Here is a 13,599-nt window from a genome sequence, read left to right on the forward strand (position 1 = left end):
TATAAAAACTATAAATGGTAGGGTCTCCATACTCTTATTCTTTTAAAAAAAATATCATTCTGGCTATGATACTCATGGTCATGGTTGCTCCTTACAGAGAATGAAAATTAATAACTTTGATGAGTACAAGAGACGGAAAAACTTATAATTTTAAGACTTTCAAAGGTTCTTGAGACCCATATCAAAATATGAAGGAAATAATTTCTTATCTACATCAACAGAAAGATGTTGTAGAGATAGACAATGATGATGTATATAATATGATGTTCTCTTCAACTCCACTTTGAAGCTTACTACTTCTTTTCACTCTGTCTCTGCATCACTTTCATCAATTGTCCTTCCCAGTCGGATACAACTTCTTCTCCATTCGTGACCTGACCAAAACAGAAGAAGCCTCATCAGTGACGAATGTTTCTTTGTACTGGATGCAGCATCAATAAAACATGAACATTTTTTTTTCCCTAGAAAAGCAAAGAATGTTATCTACCTCAAATATTAACCCTGTTGGTGGGATCACACTTAGAGCTTCAACACATATACGAGCAGCATCTTCCTTGCTTATGCTTCCTTTAGCTGCAGCACCCTGTTTCATTCATAAAAATGTTGTTGAAACCAAGCAGTGAAGTGAACACATGTTTTGTCTTGTCAGTTTATCAAAATATGAATAATTTACGGCGCTGAAGTTGAAGCCTTGATTCCCTCCAGGACTGCTCTCCAGCTTGCCTGTTCTTATGATTGTGTAAGGGACATTCGAAGATATAACAGCGTTTTCATCTTGCTCGGCCTGTTTTTTCGCTTTGTTATTCATCATAGCTTGAATTCCACCGCTGTTTTCATAAACAGACAACTGCAGCTTCATTAAACTATGATCTCAAAGACACAAGACTCTAATCATCATAATATGAAACCGAAAATGACAAAGGTAAATTCATGGCCATGTATGTATCCTTACCTGAGACAAGAGAACTGCATGTTTCACACCTCTTAAACTCTTGACATTAGATAGGAAACCTTCCTAAAGGAAAAATTGAAATCTTCAATTCAATGTTTCAGAAAAATGTACAAGTCGACCAATACGAATGATGAAGGGTTTGGTTAAAACATACAGTTGGGGATATGATTGCACCAACGCCTTTAAAAGCTTTCCTTAAGAAACGCTCGTCGCTTGCATCTCCAGACGTCAACTTCACAGTTTGAATGTAAGTTGAATGTTTGTCAAAGTAAAGAGAAACAGAGACAGAAGTAGGAGTACTAAATATATATTCAATGAACCAACCTCAACATAAGCTCCAAAGGCATCTAAAGCCTTTCTTTTATCCTTCACAAGTGCTTTAACTCGACTCCCTTTCACAATCAGTTGCAGTATAATCATCTACATCAGCTAAGAATTCACAGTTCTCAGTTTCATCTTGCTGGCACCCAATATATAATGGTTCTATGAAAGCCTGAAACACTCACCTGACCCAAATCACTGTCTCCATCCGTTACAAAAACAGCGTCTTTGTCTCCATCAAGATCATTATCTTCTTCCTCTGTTTTATGGATTCCAAATGACATTGAAAAATGCAGATTAGAGTTATGTTCAAGTCCTGAGATTCCAATTTAACCCTTTTAGTGATACCTTTAAATTCATCGTCGTCTCCACTTAAAGATCCATCCTTTGGCCGAAGTTCAGGCGCTCCATACCATTTCCTAAGCTTCGGACCGCCTTAAAACAGACACAACAGTACGGTAAAAAGTCTCAATTTTTTTGTTCGGACGAAAGGCTTCATCTTTAAGACCTAAATTCAATTTTCCATGAAATTGAAGATACCTTCGATATAATCGAGAATCTGATCGACAAAACTGATTTTCTTCTTAGCCAAACAACGAACAAGACCACGTTTTCCAGATGATATCACAAAACCACATTTAGCTTCTGAGACCTGATTCGAAGTAGAGAAGAGTAACGAAGGTCCTTGGCTGAGGAGAGATGAAGGTAGAGAAGTACCTGCCATGTCTGCAACTGCAAAGATAAGGTTTCGTCCTCACCTTACAGTCCTTACTCTCTTACCACTACTGTGATCTCCTAACGGTTTCTGGTAACCCTCTAGACGAGTAAGAGGTTCTCTAAACCTGGATAATTTACCAAAAAGCCTTTCTTATGATGAAAGAAAGAAACATTATTGTGGCGCTTTATCTCCGTGCCAGGTGTTTAAAGTCCAGGCCTTACATTTCCCAACCTTATCTTTAACGTTCTTCTGCTGATAAGATAAAGGTTGAGGCTCTCCTCTTAGTTTGATAAAAAACGTTTGCTCGCTAGTTTCTAATTCTTGTTCACTTTTTCCTTATGTCTTTGATGGGTCTCTTTATTTATAAATGTTTTCGTTTGATTAGCTCTATACTTCTTTACTCACTAGTAATATTATGATATGTAGCTAGTAATTCTTACCTTGAGATTGCATTAGTAGTTCGTTCTTTGCTTTGAGATGTTCGTTCGAATGCTTTAACTCAATTAGAATAGGAAACATTTATCACAAAGATTATTCATCCGACTATATCTTTCTTGATTTTGTTGTTTGCTTCTTTACTTCGAGGAAGCAATGACATATTCTTTTTTAAAAAAGCCTTTCGATTGTTGCTAGTTTTCTTAGCATTGATCCATCTCTACTCAATCCTTACACCAGATTTGATGGTATAAAAGGACCCAGTGACAATGCTTATAATGAAAATGGAGTTTATAGTCTCTCTGAACTATCTATGTCCAAGTTCTTGGGAGTTCGGAAGCACCTTACATCTTTGACTTTTGATTTGTTCTACTATGCTGATGGTTTAGAATCTGTTTGGAAATTTAAACTTTTCTATGACAATTCTTTTCGATTGCACTTTCAGATTTCAGTTGAAGATTTACGATGTGTTTGATGCTAACTGCTCAGTTCCACAACATTGTTTAATATACTCCAACATAACTAGTACAATGGTAACTTGTTGCTATTATTGCTTACCCCTCATGATGTGTTTCAGTGTTTGTGTTTAGTTGTTCTCTTTTCAAGTTCCCATTGTTGCTGGAGAAACAGGTCTCCTCCTCAACGCATGCAACCTCCATTCATACATCATAAGGAAGAGTAAAGTCCAAAATGAGATTTGAAGGATCAAAGGACATTGTTTAGCAACAAATGCTTGTAAATTGTCTGTATAAGACCAAAGTTGTTTTTCATACTATACTATTAGTATCATGTACAAAATTTCCTTTATCCTTGTTAAATGTTTACATTGCGCTAAACAATGGAAGTTTAAAACTAAAAAGTAAAAACAATAATTAAATCTGGACTAACAAAAATGGTGAAGCACCCACCTCAACAACTCCATGAATGTCTCATTGCTGGTCTAGATATGTTACCCGACACGGCGTCCTTGCACACGTGAACCAAAACGGTACGTAGTTTACGCTGTTTTGGCATATTCAGTTATTCGCAGCAGCTATTTGCTGACGTGGCAAAATCGGACCAAGCTGCATAACATACGGATTCCAAATCACAAAAAAATAAAGATTTGAGTTAATAAAACGCTTTGGAGTCCGAGACCTGTTAATTTGCTCTTAAGCTCTGGAAAATAAAAAGCCTAAAGAGAGCCAAACATAAAAGCAGCACCAAAAAATTTCCCAAATTTCTTTAACCTTTTTCTTTTTTGCTAATCCGAGAAGCTTCTTCCTCTGAAACCATCGAAGACGAATCCACATGACTTCTTCTCCGACGCTTCAAGGTTACCGGAAAGTATAATTCAATCGGTTTTTTTGCTGTTTAATTGTCACTCTCCGGCGAGAAAAACTTGGTTTCCTGTGGTAAGCATGATAAATTTCATCTTTTTTTTTCCCGTACTATGAAGCTTTGATTTCATTCTTTATCTGTAATCTGTGTTTTATTGGAAATTCGATGGAATACACCGAAACTTTCAATTAATTTTTATTGAGAATGCAAAAGTCTGTTTTTCAATTCTGAATTCCTTGGAATTTTTAAGATGGGGAGTTCAAATTGTTAGTCTTTTTAGTTTTTGTATACTTAGTGCTATCCTTTCCTCTTCAAAGGACTCACCTTTGTTTGATTATAGATACTTATCACTGTAGGACTGCTTTGTTTTCGTCTGATGCTGTTATTTTGACATGAGAATCCGTTTTTGATAATATATGGTTTTTGCAGAGATGCTGTCAATTGGTATATGTAAATTTGCAAATAGTAATCTGTTTGGACTACACATTCTGTATATATTTCTGACCTCTGTGGACCTTTGATCAAGTTATATATAGGACTCTGGTTTACTTTTTCGTTTATCAATTTATTTCCTTGTTCCAGATTGTGTGTGTTTAAAGTTGGATTTGCTATGGGAACTGTGGTTGGAACTGTTGAGGACTGCAGGGAGATGTTTGAAGGCAGTGCTCAGACAAGGATCACACCCTTTTCTTCATCAAATCAGATTGGAAATCCTGTTGCCTATAAGCTTGTCCGGGTATGGCTTATAAAATTGATTCTTTTTCAATGTTTCTCTTATAGTGGTTCCTATTGTTTTGATATTGTTTCTAAGATTTCCATGTGTGGCTTCTTACTTCTGTGAACGTCTTCCAAGTTATAACCAGCAAAACAAAAATTCTAAGAGGGTTTTGCATCTTCTGGAATTGGAAAATTTATCTACTATGATTATAGGTATTAAGACTTTCAAAATCTTATGTTAGGTTTATGGAAATGATTAGGTTTCAGGAGATGGGAGACTAGTGCCTGCAACCGATGAAGAAATTTTGGAGGTCAATGACGCGGATATGCATATTGTATCAGATGCTTGTCAGACTGTAGACTACCTTGCAACCGATGAAGAAAATTTGGAGGTCAGTCAGAAAAATATGCATATTGCATCAGATGCTTGTCAGACTGTAGGCTACCTAGCAACCGATGAAGAAAATTTGGAGGCCAATGAGACAAATATGCATATTGCATCAGATGCTTGTCAGACTGTAGGCTACCTAGCAACCGATGAAGAAAATTTGGAGGCCAATGAGACAAATATGCATATTGCATCAGATTCTTGTGAGACTGTATGCTACCTTTCAGCTGAAGGGATGCCTTCTGGGTTGTCCCAGTTTGAAAATTCAGAAGGTTCGGTTCCCATAAGTCTTTATATGTTGAGACTCTCTTACTTAAAATCACATTCATACCGATTTCTGTTATTGATATATGCCCAAATGTGCATATGTCTCTGCGGTTTCCACATCTGCTGTCTTATATTCAGTTATTGTTTACTTACATATGGGTTTATCTTATTCTTTCAGCTATGAATTCAGGGTTATTGCAGTCTGATAATGTGCCACCGTATATAGACCAGGTAAAGTTTCGACCTGAGGTCAGTCCCACTTCACAAATGTTGAAAGTAGTAATTTCTGACAAACTATCACTTCTACAATTCGATTCTTAATGTTTTAATGTCAAAGTTTTCAAAAGAAATCTGCCGCAAGTCAGATGGCCATACTCCTAAGATTTTGTTTCATCTTTGAGATCTTTGCAGTATAATGGGGAGATGCTGCAAAAGGTCGAACAGGATGAGAGGCTTGGCAATGTACATGGATCTCAGATGCCTTCTACCCCTTCAGATGCTAACATCCAGTGTTCTAATGAAGACACATTTAATAAGGAGGATCAAGTCCACCATGTAGCCTTGTTGCAAGAACCCATTTCTTTATCATCGAATGTTGAGAATGAATGCAATATGAATCAACCTGATATGATTGAACCATGCTCAAATGCAGCAGCTAGTCCCAAAGAAACTGCATTGTCTGTAACTGCTCAAAAACCTGATTTTTCTAGAGTTAGAGGCGATATCTGCTTAGACAATTTACCGATCAAAGCACTTCAAGAAACATTCAGGGCAACGTTTGGCCGTGAGACAACTGTTAAGGACAAGACTTGGCTCAAAAGGAGGATTGCAATGGGACTTATTAATTCTTGTGATGTACCAGCAACTAACTTGACAATAAAAGATAACAAGTTAGTTGGGAATCAAGAGAAGTCCAATGTTATGACTAATGTCATTAGCAAGGATATGGGTGATGATGTAAGAGCTGCTAAACCGAAAGATGCGCCATCGAGTATTGATCATGTGAATGCTTCTGACCACTATTATGCTAGTGAGGATTATTCCAGTGAACAGAGGGCTGCAAAACGAGTTAGGAAGCCTACACGAAGATACATTGAAGAACTATCTGAAACAGATGAAAAACAGCAAAATGACAAGTCAATGATTCCATCAAAGGATCAGAGGTTATCCGAAAAACCTGAGGTCAGGTCTATCAGTGTCTCCTCAGGGAAGAGAGTTGCTGTCACCAGGATGGTATCTCTTGCTGGATCTGAAATTGAGGTTCCATATGTTTCTCATGTCCGAAGAAGCCGTCCAAGAGAGAACATTATGGCTCTTATGGTATGTCTCTTTGTTGCATTACACAATCTCATATTCTTTGAACTGAAAAAGGTTTCCAATGATTTGGCCCTATTAGGTAGTGCCTCTTATCATGTCACGTGCCAAATTCTATGTCAAGAAGCATAGATGGGGAATATAAGAAAATGAGTGATCTACTTTTTGACCATTATTTTGATTTGTTGTTAAGTCAAGATGTAAATTTTTTTTTTTGGTGATGAAGTCGGGATTAATTTAGGATAATGCAACCTTGTGTAGGATTGTCATTCCAGTTGTTTGGAAAATAGAGCTAGTCCAGCAGAGAGTAACTTCAGTTTGACCCCATCTCAGTTAAACAATGAGGTTGTGAAGCAAGATTTGGTGGTAAAGTCTGCTTCCCGACCGGTCCAAAAAGAGGTAAGACTTATCTATCGTTTTGGTTCTATCCATCAAAGATTATTTTCAAAAAATATTTTGAATTTTCTTAGTCTCCCCATCCTCATTTCCTACTTTGCAGATATTAGAGATGGACTAAGATTATATTTCATTTACTATCTATCTGCTATTTTAGATAAATTTGGTGTTCCAGAAATATGACATAGTTTCTCGTTGCATTCTTGGTTTGCAAATGCAGGTTGCTACAAGTCACAAGAACAACGAGGAGCCTATTCTGAGTGAGGTTGATCAAGACACAGAGCCAGAGCACATAGACTCCTCTGGAAATAGCTCGGATGACAATAATAACATGGACGTGACAATCATGCAAGGTGGTGCACTTAGAAGGAAGCACCATCGAGCTTGGACTCTGTCTGAAGTTACGAAACTAGTCGAGGGTGTATCAAAATATGGAGCTGGGAAGTGGTCTGAGATAAAAAAGCATTCCTTTTCATCATATTCATATCGTACCTCTGTAGATCTCAAGGTAATTAAATGTATTAACTCTCTTTTTCATATCCTATCAATCAAGGCTTTGGATTAACCATCTTGTTGTTTTGTAGGACAAATGGCGAAATCTTCTGAAAGCAAGCTTTGCTCAGAGTCCCTCAAACAGCATGGTACCTCTCTATATCTTTCTCTCTCTCCTTAACTTGTAACTGCAGTTTTCCTTTGCTGAGAACTTGGATGTGCTTAGTTGTGTATATACTGCTGTGATTCCAGGGAAGTCTCAAGAAACATGGGTCTATGCACATTCCTATGCAGATTCTGTCACGGGTAAGGGAACTCGTGGAAAAGCAATCTCTGGTTCCACCGGTAAGCAAAGTTGGTGGAGATAGCAACAGAAGGGAAAGGGAAACAAGATCCGACATCTTGTAGCTGAGTTTTTTTTTTTTTGGTTTTTTTTTTTTTGTAAAATAGCAACCAAAGTAAGGGAGCGACATATGTGAGATATGATGACAGTCGTAGACTTGTACTTGTAACTTTCTAAGCAAGCTTTGTGGTTTATATATAAAAGGAAGGTACTATTAAGTTTAGTCTTTGTGTCTTGAATTGGTTTCTCTATAATATATATCCATGGAAGTCATGATGATCTCATGCCAACTCTGCCTTTGACTCTGACTTGAATTGGGCCTTTTTGTATTCGATCCATTACTTCTTGGAGATGATTCTCGACCCAGACTTGTACGTATATCTCTTGCTTTCTCTAGAACCATCCTCCAATCGTCATCACTCATCAAACTTTTGTCCCTTTTCATTCAAAAGCTTCCATCTTTTATGGTTTTTTTTGCTAAATCTGCAGAGACATCGCTCTGTTACTACCGAAAATCATAAGGAAGGCTAAGTTGCATAGCCTCTTATGTAATCTGCATTTCGTAGTTGTTTGATCGGTAGCTAAACAGGTGAGCTTTCATTTGCTGGATATGTTACTTATTTTAGCTTTATTCTTTTTTTGTGGAAGTTCTTTAGATGATGCATCTCGTCTTGCCCCTGTTTAAAGTTTGTGTCTTTTTGAGTCAATGGTTAAGTGGTGATTTTATTATGATTTTCTTCTCAACAATCAGTCTGATTATTGTTGGTTTTTTTACATGATGCTGGAACAAGTGAAGATACCTCAATCCTTACCTATCTTCAGCAATTGGTAGCAGTATATTCTGAAAGTAAAATGGGGATCGTCGAAAGGATTAAAGAGATTGAAGCCGAGATGGCTCGGACACAGAAGAATAAAGCTACAGGTTTCTCTTTACATTACAGAACGTGTAGAATAGAAATGAAACTCATCACTGATTTTCATATATTCTCTGTAAAGAAAGCAGAAGAAATGAAAATATTGTTACATATGATTAACAGAGTATCATCTTGGTCAGCTCAAGGCAAAGATTGCGAAGCTTAGAACACAGCTGTTAGAGCCTCCAAAAGTAAGGCAACTTTTATGAAGAATTTTTTAATCACTATTGCCTCTGCATGTAACGTTTGGGTTTTGTTACTAGGCTTGTCTACGATGTCTATAGCTGTAGTATACAAACTTCTGCTCCATATAGCTGGAGCAGAGTTCAGATTATATGTTCAGTATTCAACTCTGATCTTGTTTTTCAAATGTCATGCAAATCTACTTAATAGGGTACCAGTGGAGGTGGAGATGGTTTTGAAGTTACAAAGTATGGCCATGGACGTGTTGCACTTATAGGATTTCCAAGGTCTAATCTAAAGTTAACATACATCCATGTATATCTATTTGTTTTAACTTTGGAGTCCCTCACTTGGATAGCCAAATTTGGGTATGTGGCTGTGATTTGTAGTGTTGGGAAGTCCACACTTTTGACAATGTTAACGGGCACACATTCTGAAGCAGCGTCATATGAATTTACAACGCTTACATGCATTCCTGGAGTAATTCACTACAATGACACCAAAATTCAGTTGCTTGATCTTCCAGGGATTATTGAAGGTGCTTCAGAAGGAAAGGGACGAGGGAGACAGGTTTAAATCCAATTGATTTCTTATCGTTTTTACTCAATAGTAAGGAATACGTACTATGAAATGAACTTAGATTCAAACTGTTTGTTTCCCAGGTTATTGCTGTTGCAAAGTCTTCAGACCTTGTGTTGATGGTTCTTGATGCTTCAAAAGTAAGAACTATGGTTTTGAATAGTTATGCAAATTGTTTGATGCTTATGTTTTTTCTTTTCTCGCTTTTGCTATTTTTATCTTACTATTTCCTCTTCCAAAATCGTTTAAGAGTGAAGGTCACAGGCAAATACTGACCAAGGAACTTGAAGCAGTGGGTCTGCGTCTAAACAAAAGACCTCCACAGGTAAAACTTATCTTTATCAATGGTCTCCCTATCTATCTTCTAATCTAAACTCTTAATTCTCTTTCGCTTCTTCTGCTTTTTTCCTTTTATACCTTCTGTTGTGCTACCATTTTGTGGTGTTTTACTCTCTCTGTTTGAACAGATATACTTTAAGAAGAAGAAGACAGGGGGAATTTCTTTCAACACTACTGCACCCTTAACTCGCATTGATGAGAAGCTCTGTTATCAAATTCTGCATGAATACAAGATTCACAATGCTGAGGTACTTGAGTCTACCTTTATTCTATTTTTTTTTCTTCTAATCAGCTTCGAACAATAATCATTCCTAGCCTCTCTTGCCCAAAAGTCAGGAGTAGAACCATATAACTTCAAATCTTAGATTTTGTTGCTTCGCTGAAAGATGTACAATGAGTTTAGTAAGGAATACTGCAGGTTCTATTTCGTGAGGATGCTACCGTGGATGACTTTATTGATGTTATTGAAGGCAACCGAAAATACATCAAGTGTGTATATGTCTACAACAAAATAGATGTTGTTGGAATCGATGACGTTGATAGGCTAGCACGGCAACCAAATTCTATTGTTATTAGCTGCAATCTAAAGGCAAGTTCTATTATATTGGCAAGCGTAGTAACTAAAGAAATAGCCAATACAATGTATTTCTAGGCTTCTAGCTTCGTCATAATGGTATGAATCCTGTATAGTCTGTAACCTGTGAGTATCTATACTCGAACACACTGATCTAAATGGTATATGATGGTGTTGCTTGAAACAGCTAAACTTAGACAGACTACTTGCAAGAATGTGGGACGAAATGGGACTTGTGAGAGTTTATTCTAAACCTCAAAGCCAGCAACCAGATTTTGATGAACCCTTTGTCCTCTCAGCTGTAAGTATAATATCCTTGACACTGCTCGTGTGGATTTTTAGGCTTACTTTTTATAGATAAGAATTTGATTACCATGGGTTACTTCACTATAACATCTGTGGTGGTCAAATTTTATTTCACCTTCTGTTACTTCTCAGGATAGAGGTGGCTGCACAGTTGAAGATTTCTGTAACCACGTCCACAGAACTCTGGTGAAGGATATGAAGTATGCACTGGTTTGGGGCACAAGCGCTAGACACTACCCTCAACACTGTGGTCTTTCTCATCATCTTGAGGATGAAGATGTTGTTCAAATCGTCAAGAAAAAGGTACACAAGCACAAAATTTATTCTGATCTCTGTCTCGTGATGAGCATGACTTATCAAGTGATCCTTGTCGGATATTTAGGTGAGAGAAGAAGGAGGAAGGGGACGGTTCAAGTCACACTCAAACACACCAGCTAGAATTGCAGACCGAGAGAAGAAAGCTCCGCTTAAGCAATAAGGCAGCTAATCATCCTGATGATTTAAGACAGAATTCATGTGAATTTGAACCATAACTTGAAGAATAAATGGAAAGTATGTTAGTCACCATTTCATATGTAAACCATGTTCTTGGAAAACGCCTTTCATGTCTAGAAGTGAAGCTTGTCTAGAAGTGAAGCTTTAATCTTGGTTTCATATTGACAAGAGATACAAACATATTGTTTCAGAAACATTAGAAGTAAACCATAAATGATCCAGGTGGTTAAACAACGACATTTGTAGTCTTGAAACTAAATCTTTTAACATTCATATGTAAAAAGATAAACAGAATTTGCTTCTGTATCTATATTCCGTGTATGTGTTTCCTGGGACCAACAAGCTGTTGAAGTGATTAACGGCATGATTGCTTAGCCTCTCTGACTCTTTGCCCACATATGTCTCCCTGTTACTTGAGCTGGTGGGTATAGATCAGTCCACTGGTTGCTCAATGGATCTGAACCAGCACTACGCCTTACATTTACATCTCCGTTGTAAGACATGGACTGTTTCTTCTCAAACGGTGTTTTGGAACAAGAGGATGATGACCCTGATCGTCTCTGCTTAGCTTTGATAGATTGTGTCAGGCTCATGTAGCTCGGCTTTTTGTAGTACCCTCCTTCTTCAAGGAAACTTCCCGAGAAGGGAACTGGGGATTGAGATGTAGATGATGACTCAGAACTCGTGACAGATGATGACATTGGAGGAGGTCTAGCTAAAACTCTGGTTGTTAGACTGTTCTTCCTGACCTGAACTGTGTCATGTTCAGACATACTGCTCTCGCTTTTCCTTGCATTTTCTGATGAGTTTGTAGGCCCTTCCATCAACCGACCTTCCCATGGCCTGTCTGCAACCCATCGGTCAAGCCAATTCCAACCCGGACTGCTCTTGCACGACCCGTTATTCTTTTTAATACTCCCTTGTTTGTTCACCTTGGCGCTTGGACTTGGACACGTCCTCGGCTATCAAAATTTGAGAAACTAAATAAACACAAATGGCTCTGAGCTATTAAATTCTCAAAATGTAATCTTCCTTTGAGTCCATTACCTGGTGTGTCAAGGCATATACCATAGCCCTCTCCCTCTTGATTGCTCCTTCTTGTCTCATTTGTAACTTCGTTCTCACTTCATTTACACTTCCCGGGCTATCACACCAACCCTTCTGAACAATACATCATTACAAAGTATTTACATTTAGTCTCCCACGAGTCCCATTTAATCTCAGAATTCATATCTGATAATCATTACCTCAGCTTGCTTTGCAGGATCATCTTTTAGTTGATCAGAGGGCTTCTGAACCTCCTGTACATCTGAAGGCCCCCTGTTGCAATGAGCTCGTACACGAGCTTGGACTCGAACAAGAGCTTGCATACACCTTAGTGTCACATCAGCTTGTTTCCGGACTTGCCTACCACGGAATATTGCCTGAATCCTCACCACCGCCTTCAGAGCTCTCAGTGCTTGTCTTGCCTGTTAAACGCATCCATAAAAACATTCACCACAAAAACTCAAGAGTAGAAAAAAAGAAAGACCTAATCAAATGAATTAACTTAGTTTGAGAATCCATTTAAGTGTTGACGATTGATTAAAGTTTCTAACTTTGTAAAAGAATTGTATACAGATGCTGCTAACTTAGTCTTAAGGATCCATTAAGTAGTGATGGTCTTAATTCTTTCGTACTTCTATGTTCCGTATACAATCATTTCTCAGAATCATAGTGTGAAAACCAATGAGAACAGATCACTAAACCAAATGAGATTCAAGCAAAAAGTTAAATCAATTTTTGAAGAGTGACGCAAAGAGCTAGTAATATAGTCACAGTGACGAACCAGGAAAGCTCGGAAGGCGGCCTGAATCCGTGTAGCAGCCCATTCTCGTTTAACAAGAAAGAAATCTTTCGGTGGAGCTCTGATAACAGCAGCAACAGCGGCCGTGAAAGAGTCGTCAGCAGAGAAAGACGGCGGATCTGAGCCCAGTGAAGGAGTCCCGTAACTACCACCACGGCTCTTGAAACCCTTTGAGGAAGAAATTAAGCTTTCTGATGAAGTCCTCCACAGCTTCCATTTCTTCTTACAGTTCTTATCCTGCTAACAACAAAAGAATCAGCTACTGAGAGATGAAAACAGAGATTTATCAACGAGTGTAAGAAAAGGAGAGAGCTTTTTCTAGAGGTTTACTTGATCATCAGTGATGGGTTTTTTGTTAGTAATCAGAGACTTAATCCAATTTCCAGAGCCACCCATTTGCTCAAATTTTGAAACCTTTCTTCTTCAAAATGTGAAGTAAAGTTGAAGACTTTCACTGGTTTTGGAATCAGATCCGGAGGAGAAAGGTCGATTCGAGAATATATCTGTTAAAAAATTCTCTCAGGGAGAAGAGGATGAAGAAGAAGAAGAAGAGAGAAAAAGGTTATGGGAATATTGGTGGCCTGCAGAATGAAGCAGACAAAAAGTTTGCAATTGTTAAAAGAAGAGCAGCATTTGAAATTTGAAATTTTTTTGGGCAAGCAAGCAAGGAAGACCAAAAAAAAAAAGAGAAATTTTTATT

The 13,599-nt window shown here is 37.9% G+C and overlaps 5 protein-coding genes across 10 annotated transcripts; 3 read left to right on the forward strand and 2 right to left on the reverse strand.

Moving 5' to 3' along the window:
• Positions 1-84: 84 nt before the first annotated feature.
• LOC17894577 lies at positions 85-2,166 on the reverse strand. 2 transcript variants are annotated; one of them, XM_006301571.2, is made up of 9 exons: positions 1,814-2,143; positions 1,622-1,708; positions 1,459-1,532; positions 1,277-1,372; positions 1,107-1,184; positions 953-1,015; positions 674-847; positions 488-583; positions 85-374 (listed from the first exon to the last, which is right to left on the reverse strand). In XM_006301571.2, exons 1-9 carry the CDS (start codon positions 1,995-1,997, stop codon positions 294-296), a joined length of 933 nt encoding a protein of 310 aa, XP_006301633.1. In that variant the 5' UTR covers positions 1,998-2,143; the 3' UTR covers positions 85-293. The 2 variants fall into 2 exon arrangements, with proteins under 2 accessions (XP_006301633.1, XP_023643465.1); XM_023787697.1 differs by lacking the exons at positions 85-374; positions 488-583 and having other exon boundaries at positions 706-827; positions 1,814-2,166.
• On the forward strand, positions 1,996-3,238 carry LOC111832178. The gene is given in 5 exon segments (XM_023788546.1): positions 1,996-2,037; positions 2,504-2,663; positions 2,666-2,787; positions 2,828-2,959; positions 3,057-3,238. Coding segments are annotated over 5 exon segments (498 nt in total). The 3' UTR covers positions 3,099-3,238.
• Positions 3,239-3,609: 371 nt separating this feature from the next.
• On the forward strand, positions 3,610-7,886 carry LOC17894921. 2 transcript variants are annotated; one of them, XM_006300562.2, is made up of 9 exons: positions 3,610-3,820; positions 4,329-4,482; positions 4,724-5,123; positions 5,297-5,349; positions 5,530-6,438; positions 6,694-6,831; positions 7,049-7,336; positions 7,413-7,469; positions 7,573-7,886. In XM_006300562.2, exons 2-9 carry the CDS (start codon positions 4,357-4,359, stop codon positions 7,726-7,728), a joined length of 2,127 nt encoding a protein of 708 aa, XP_006300624.1. In that variant the 5' UTR covers positions 3,610-3,820; positions 4,329-4,356; the 3' UTR covers positions 7,729-7,886. The 2 variants fall into 2 exon arrangements, with proteins under 2 accessions (XP_006300624.1, XP_023643580.1); XM_023787812.1 differs by lacking the exon at positions 3,610-3,820 and adding an exon at positions 4,172-4,236.
• A 212-nt stretch (positions 7,887-8,098) lies between these two features.
• LOC17896386 (developmentally-regulated G-protein 2) lies at positions 8,099-11,287 on the forward strand. 3 transcript variants are annotated; one of them, XM_023787845.1, is made up of 12 exons: positions 8,099-8,252; positions 8,455-8,585; positions 8,701-8,768; positions 8,971-9,047; positions 9,150-9,330; positions 9,423-9,479; positions 9,590-9,664; positions 9,807-9,926; positions 10,097-10,267; positions 10,440-10,553; positions 10,691-10,861; positions 10,941-11,287. In XM_023787845.1, exons 2-12 carry the CDS (start codon positions 8,516-8,518, stop codon positions 11,034-11,036), a joined length of 1,200 nt encoding a protein of 399 aa, XP_023643613.1. In that variant the 5' UTR covers positions 8,099-8,252; positions 8,455-8,515; the 3' UTR covers positions 11,037-11,287. The 3 variants fall into 3 exon arrangements, with proteins under 3 accessions (XP_023643613.1, XP_006300497.1, XP_023643614.1); XM_006300435.2 differs by having other exon boundaries at positions 8,460-8,585; XM_023787846.1 differs by lacking the exon at positions 8,099-8,252 and having other exon boundaries at positions 8,528-8,585; positions 8,718-8,768.
• LOC17894609 (protein IQ-DOMAIN 1) lies at positions 11,257-13,505 on the reverse strand. 2 transcript variants are annotated; one of them, XM_023787844.1, is made up of 5 exons: positions 13,230-13,505; positions 12,882-13,139; positions 12,301-12,522; positions 12,101-12,214; positions 11,257-12,015 (listed from the first exon to the last, which is right to left on the reverse strand). In XM_023787844.1, the coding sequence occupies exons 1-5, from the start codon at positions 13,293-13,295 to the stop codon at positions 11,425-11,427; spliced, it is 1,251 nt and encodes a 416-aa protein (XP_023643612.1). In that variant the 5' UTR covers positions 13,296-13,505; the 3' UTR covers positions 11,257-11,424. The 2 variants fall into 2 exon arrangements, with proteins under 2 accessions (XP_023643612.1, XP_006300492.1); XM_006300430.2 differs by having other exon boundaries at positions 12,882-13,136; positions 13,230-13,504.
• Between the last annotated feature and the right edge of the window lie 94 nt (positions 13,506-13,599).

The sequence above is a fragment of the Capsella rubella genome, unplaced genomic scaffold (assembly GCF_000375325.1).
Source record: "Capsella rubella cultivar Monte Gargano unplaced genomic scaffold, Caprub1_0 scaffold_2, whole genome shotgun sequence".
Lineage (NCBI taxonomy): Eukaryota > Viridiplantae > Streptophyta > Magnoliopsida > Brassicales > Brassicaceae > Capsella > Capsella rubella.

What these genes read in the sequence shown, in the direction of transcription:
- LOC17896386 (XM_023787845.1), top strand. Translation starts at nt 8,516, where the DNA reads ATGGGGATCGTCGAAAGGATTAAAGAGATTGAAGCCGAGATGGCTCGG. An exon ending in AGCTGTTAGAGCCTCCAAAA is followed by an intron (nt 8,769 to 8,970) that starts GTAAGGCAACTT and finishes TCTACTTAATAG; the next exon opens with GGTACCAGTGGAGGTGGAGA. An exon ending in TTCAAATCGTCAAGAAAAAG is followed by an intron (nt 10,862 to 10,940) that starts GTACACAAGCAC and finishes TCGGATATTTAG; the next exon opens with GTGAGAGAAGAAGGAGGAAG.
- LOC17894577 (XM_006301571.2), bottom strand. Translation starts at nt 1,997, where the DNA reads ATGGCAGGTACTTCTCTACCTTCATCTCTCCTCAGCCAAGGACCTTCG. An exon ending in AGACGACGATGAATTTAAAG is followed by an intron (nt 1,533 to 1,621) that starts GTATCACTAAAA and finishes TCCATAAAACAG; the next exon opens with AGGAAGAAGATAATGATCTT. An exon ending in CCTTTGGAGCTTATGTTGAG is followed by an intron (nt 1,185 to 1,276) that starts GTTGGTTCATTG and finishes CAAACTGTGAAG; the next exon opens with TTGACGTCTGGAGATGCAAG.
- LOC17894609 (XM_023787844.1), bottom strand. Translation starts at nt 13,295, where the DNA reads ATGGGTGGCTCTGGAAATTGGATTAAGTCTCTGATTACTAACAAAAAA. An exon ending in AACCCATCACTGATGATCAA is followed by an intron (nt 13,140 to 13,229) that starts GTAAACCTCTAG and finishes TTTTGTTGTTAG; the next exon opens with CAGGATAAGAACTGTAAGAA. An exon ending in TATATGCCTTGACACACCAG is followed by an intron (nt 12,016 to 12,100) that starts GTAATGGACTCA and finishes AAATTTTGATAG; the next exon opens with CCGAGGACGTGTCCAAGTCC.
- LOC17894921 (XM_023787812.1), top strand. Translation starts at nt 4,178, where the DNA reads ATGCTGTCAATTGGTATATGTAAATTTGCAAATAGTAATCTGTTTGGA. An exon ending in AGAACATTATGGCTCTTATG is followed by an intron (nt 6,439 to 6,693) that starts GTATGTCTCTTT and finishes AACCTTGTGTAG; the next exon opens with GATTGTCATTCCAGTTGTTT. An exon ending in AGAGTCCCTCAAACAGCATG is followed by an intron (nt 7,470 to 7,572) that starts GTACCTCTCTAT and finishes CTGTGATTCCAG; the next exon opens with GGAAGTCTCAAGAAACATGG.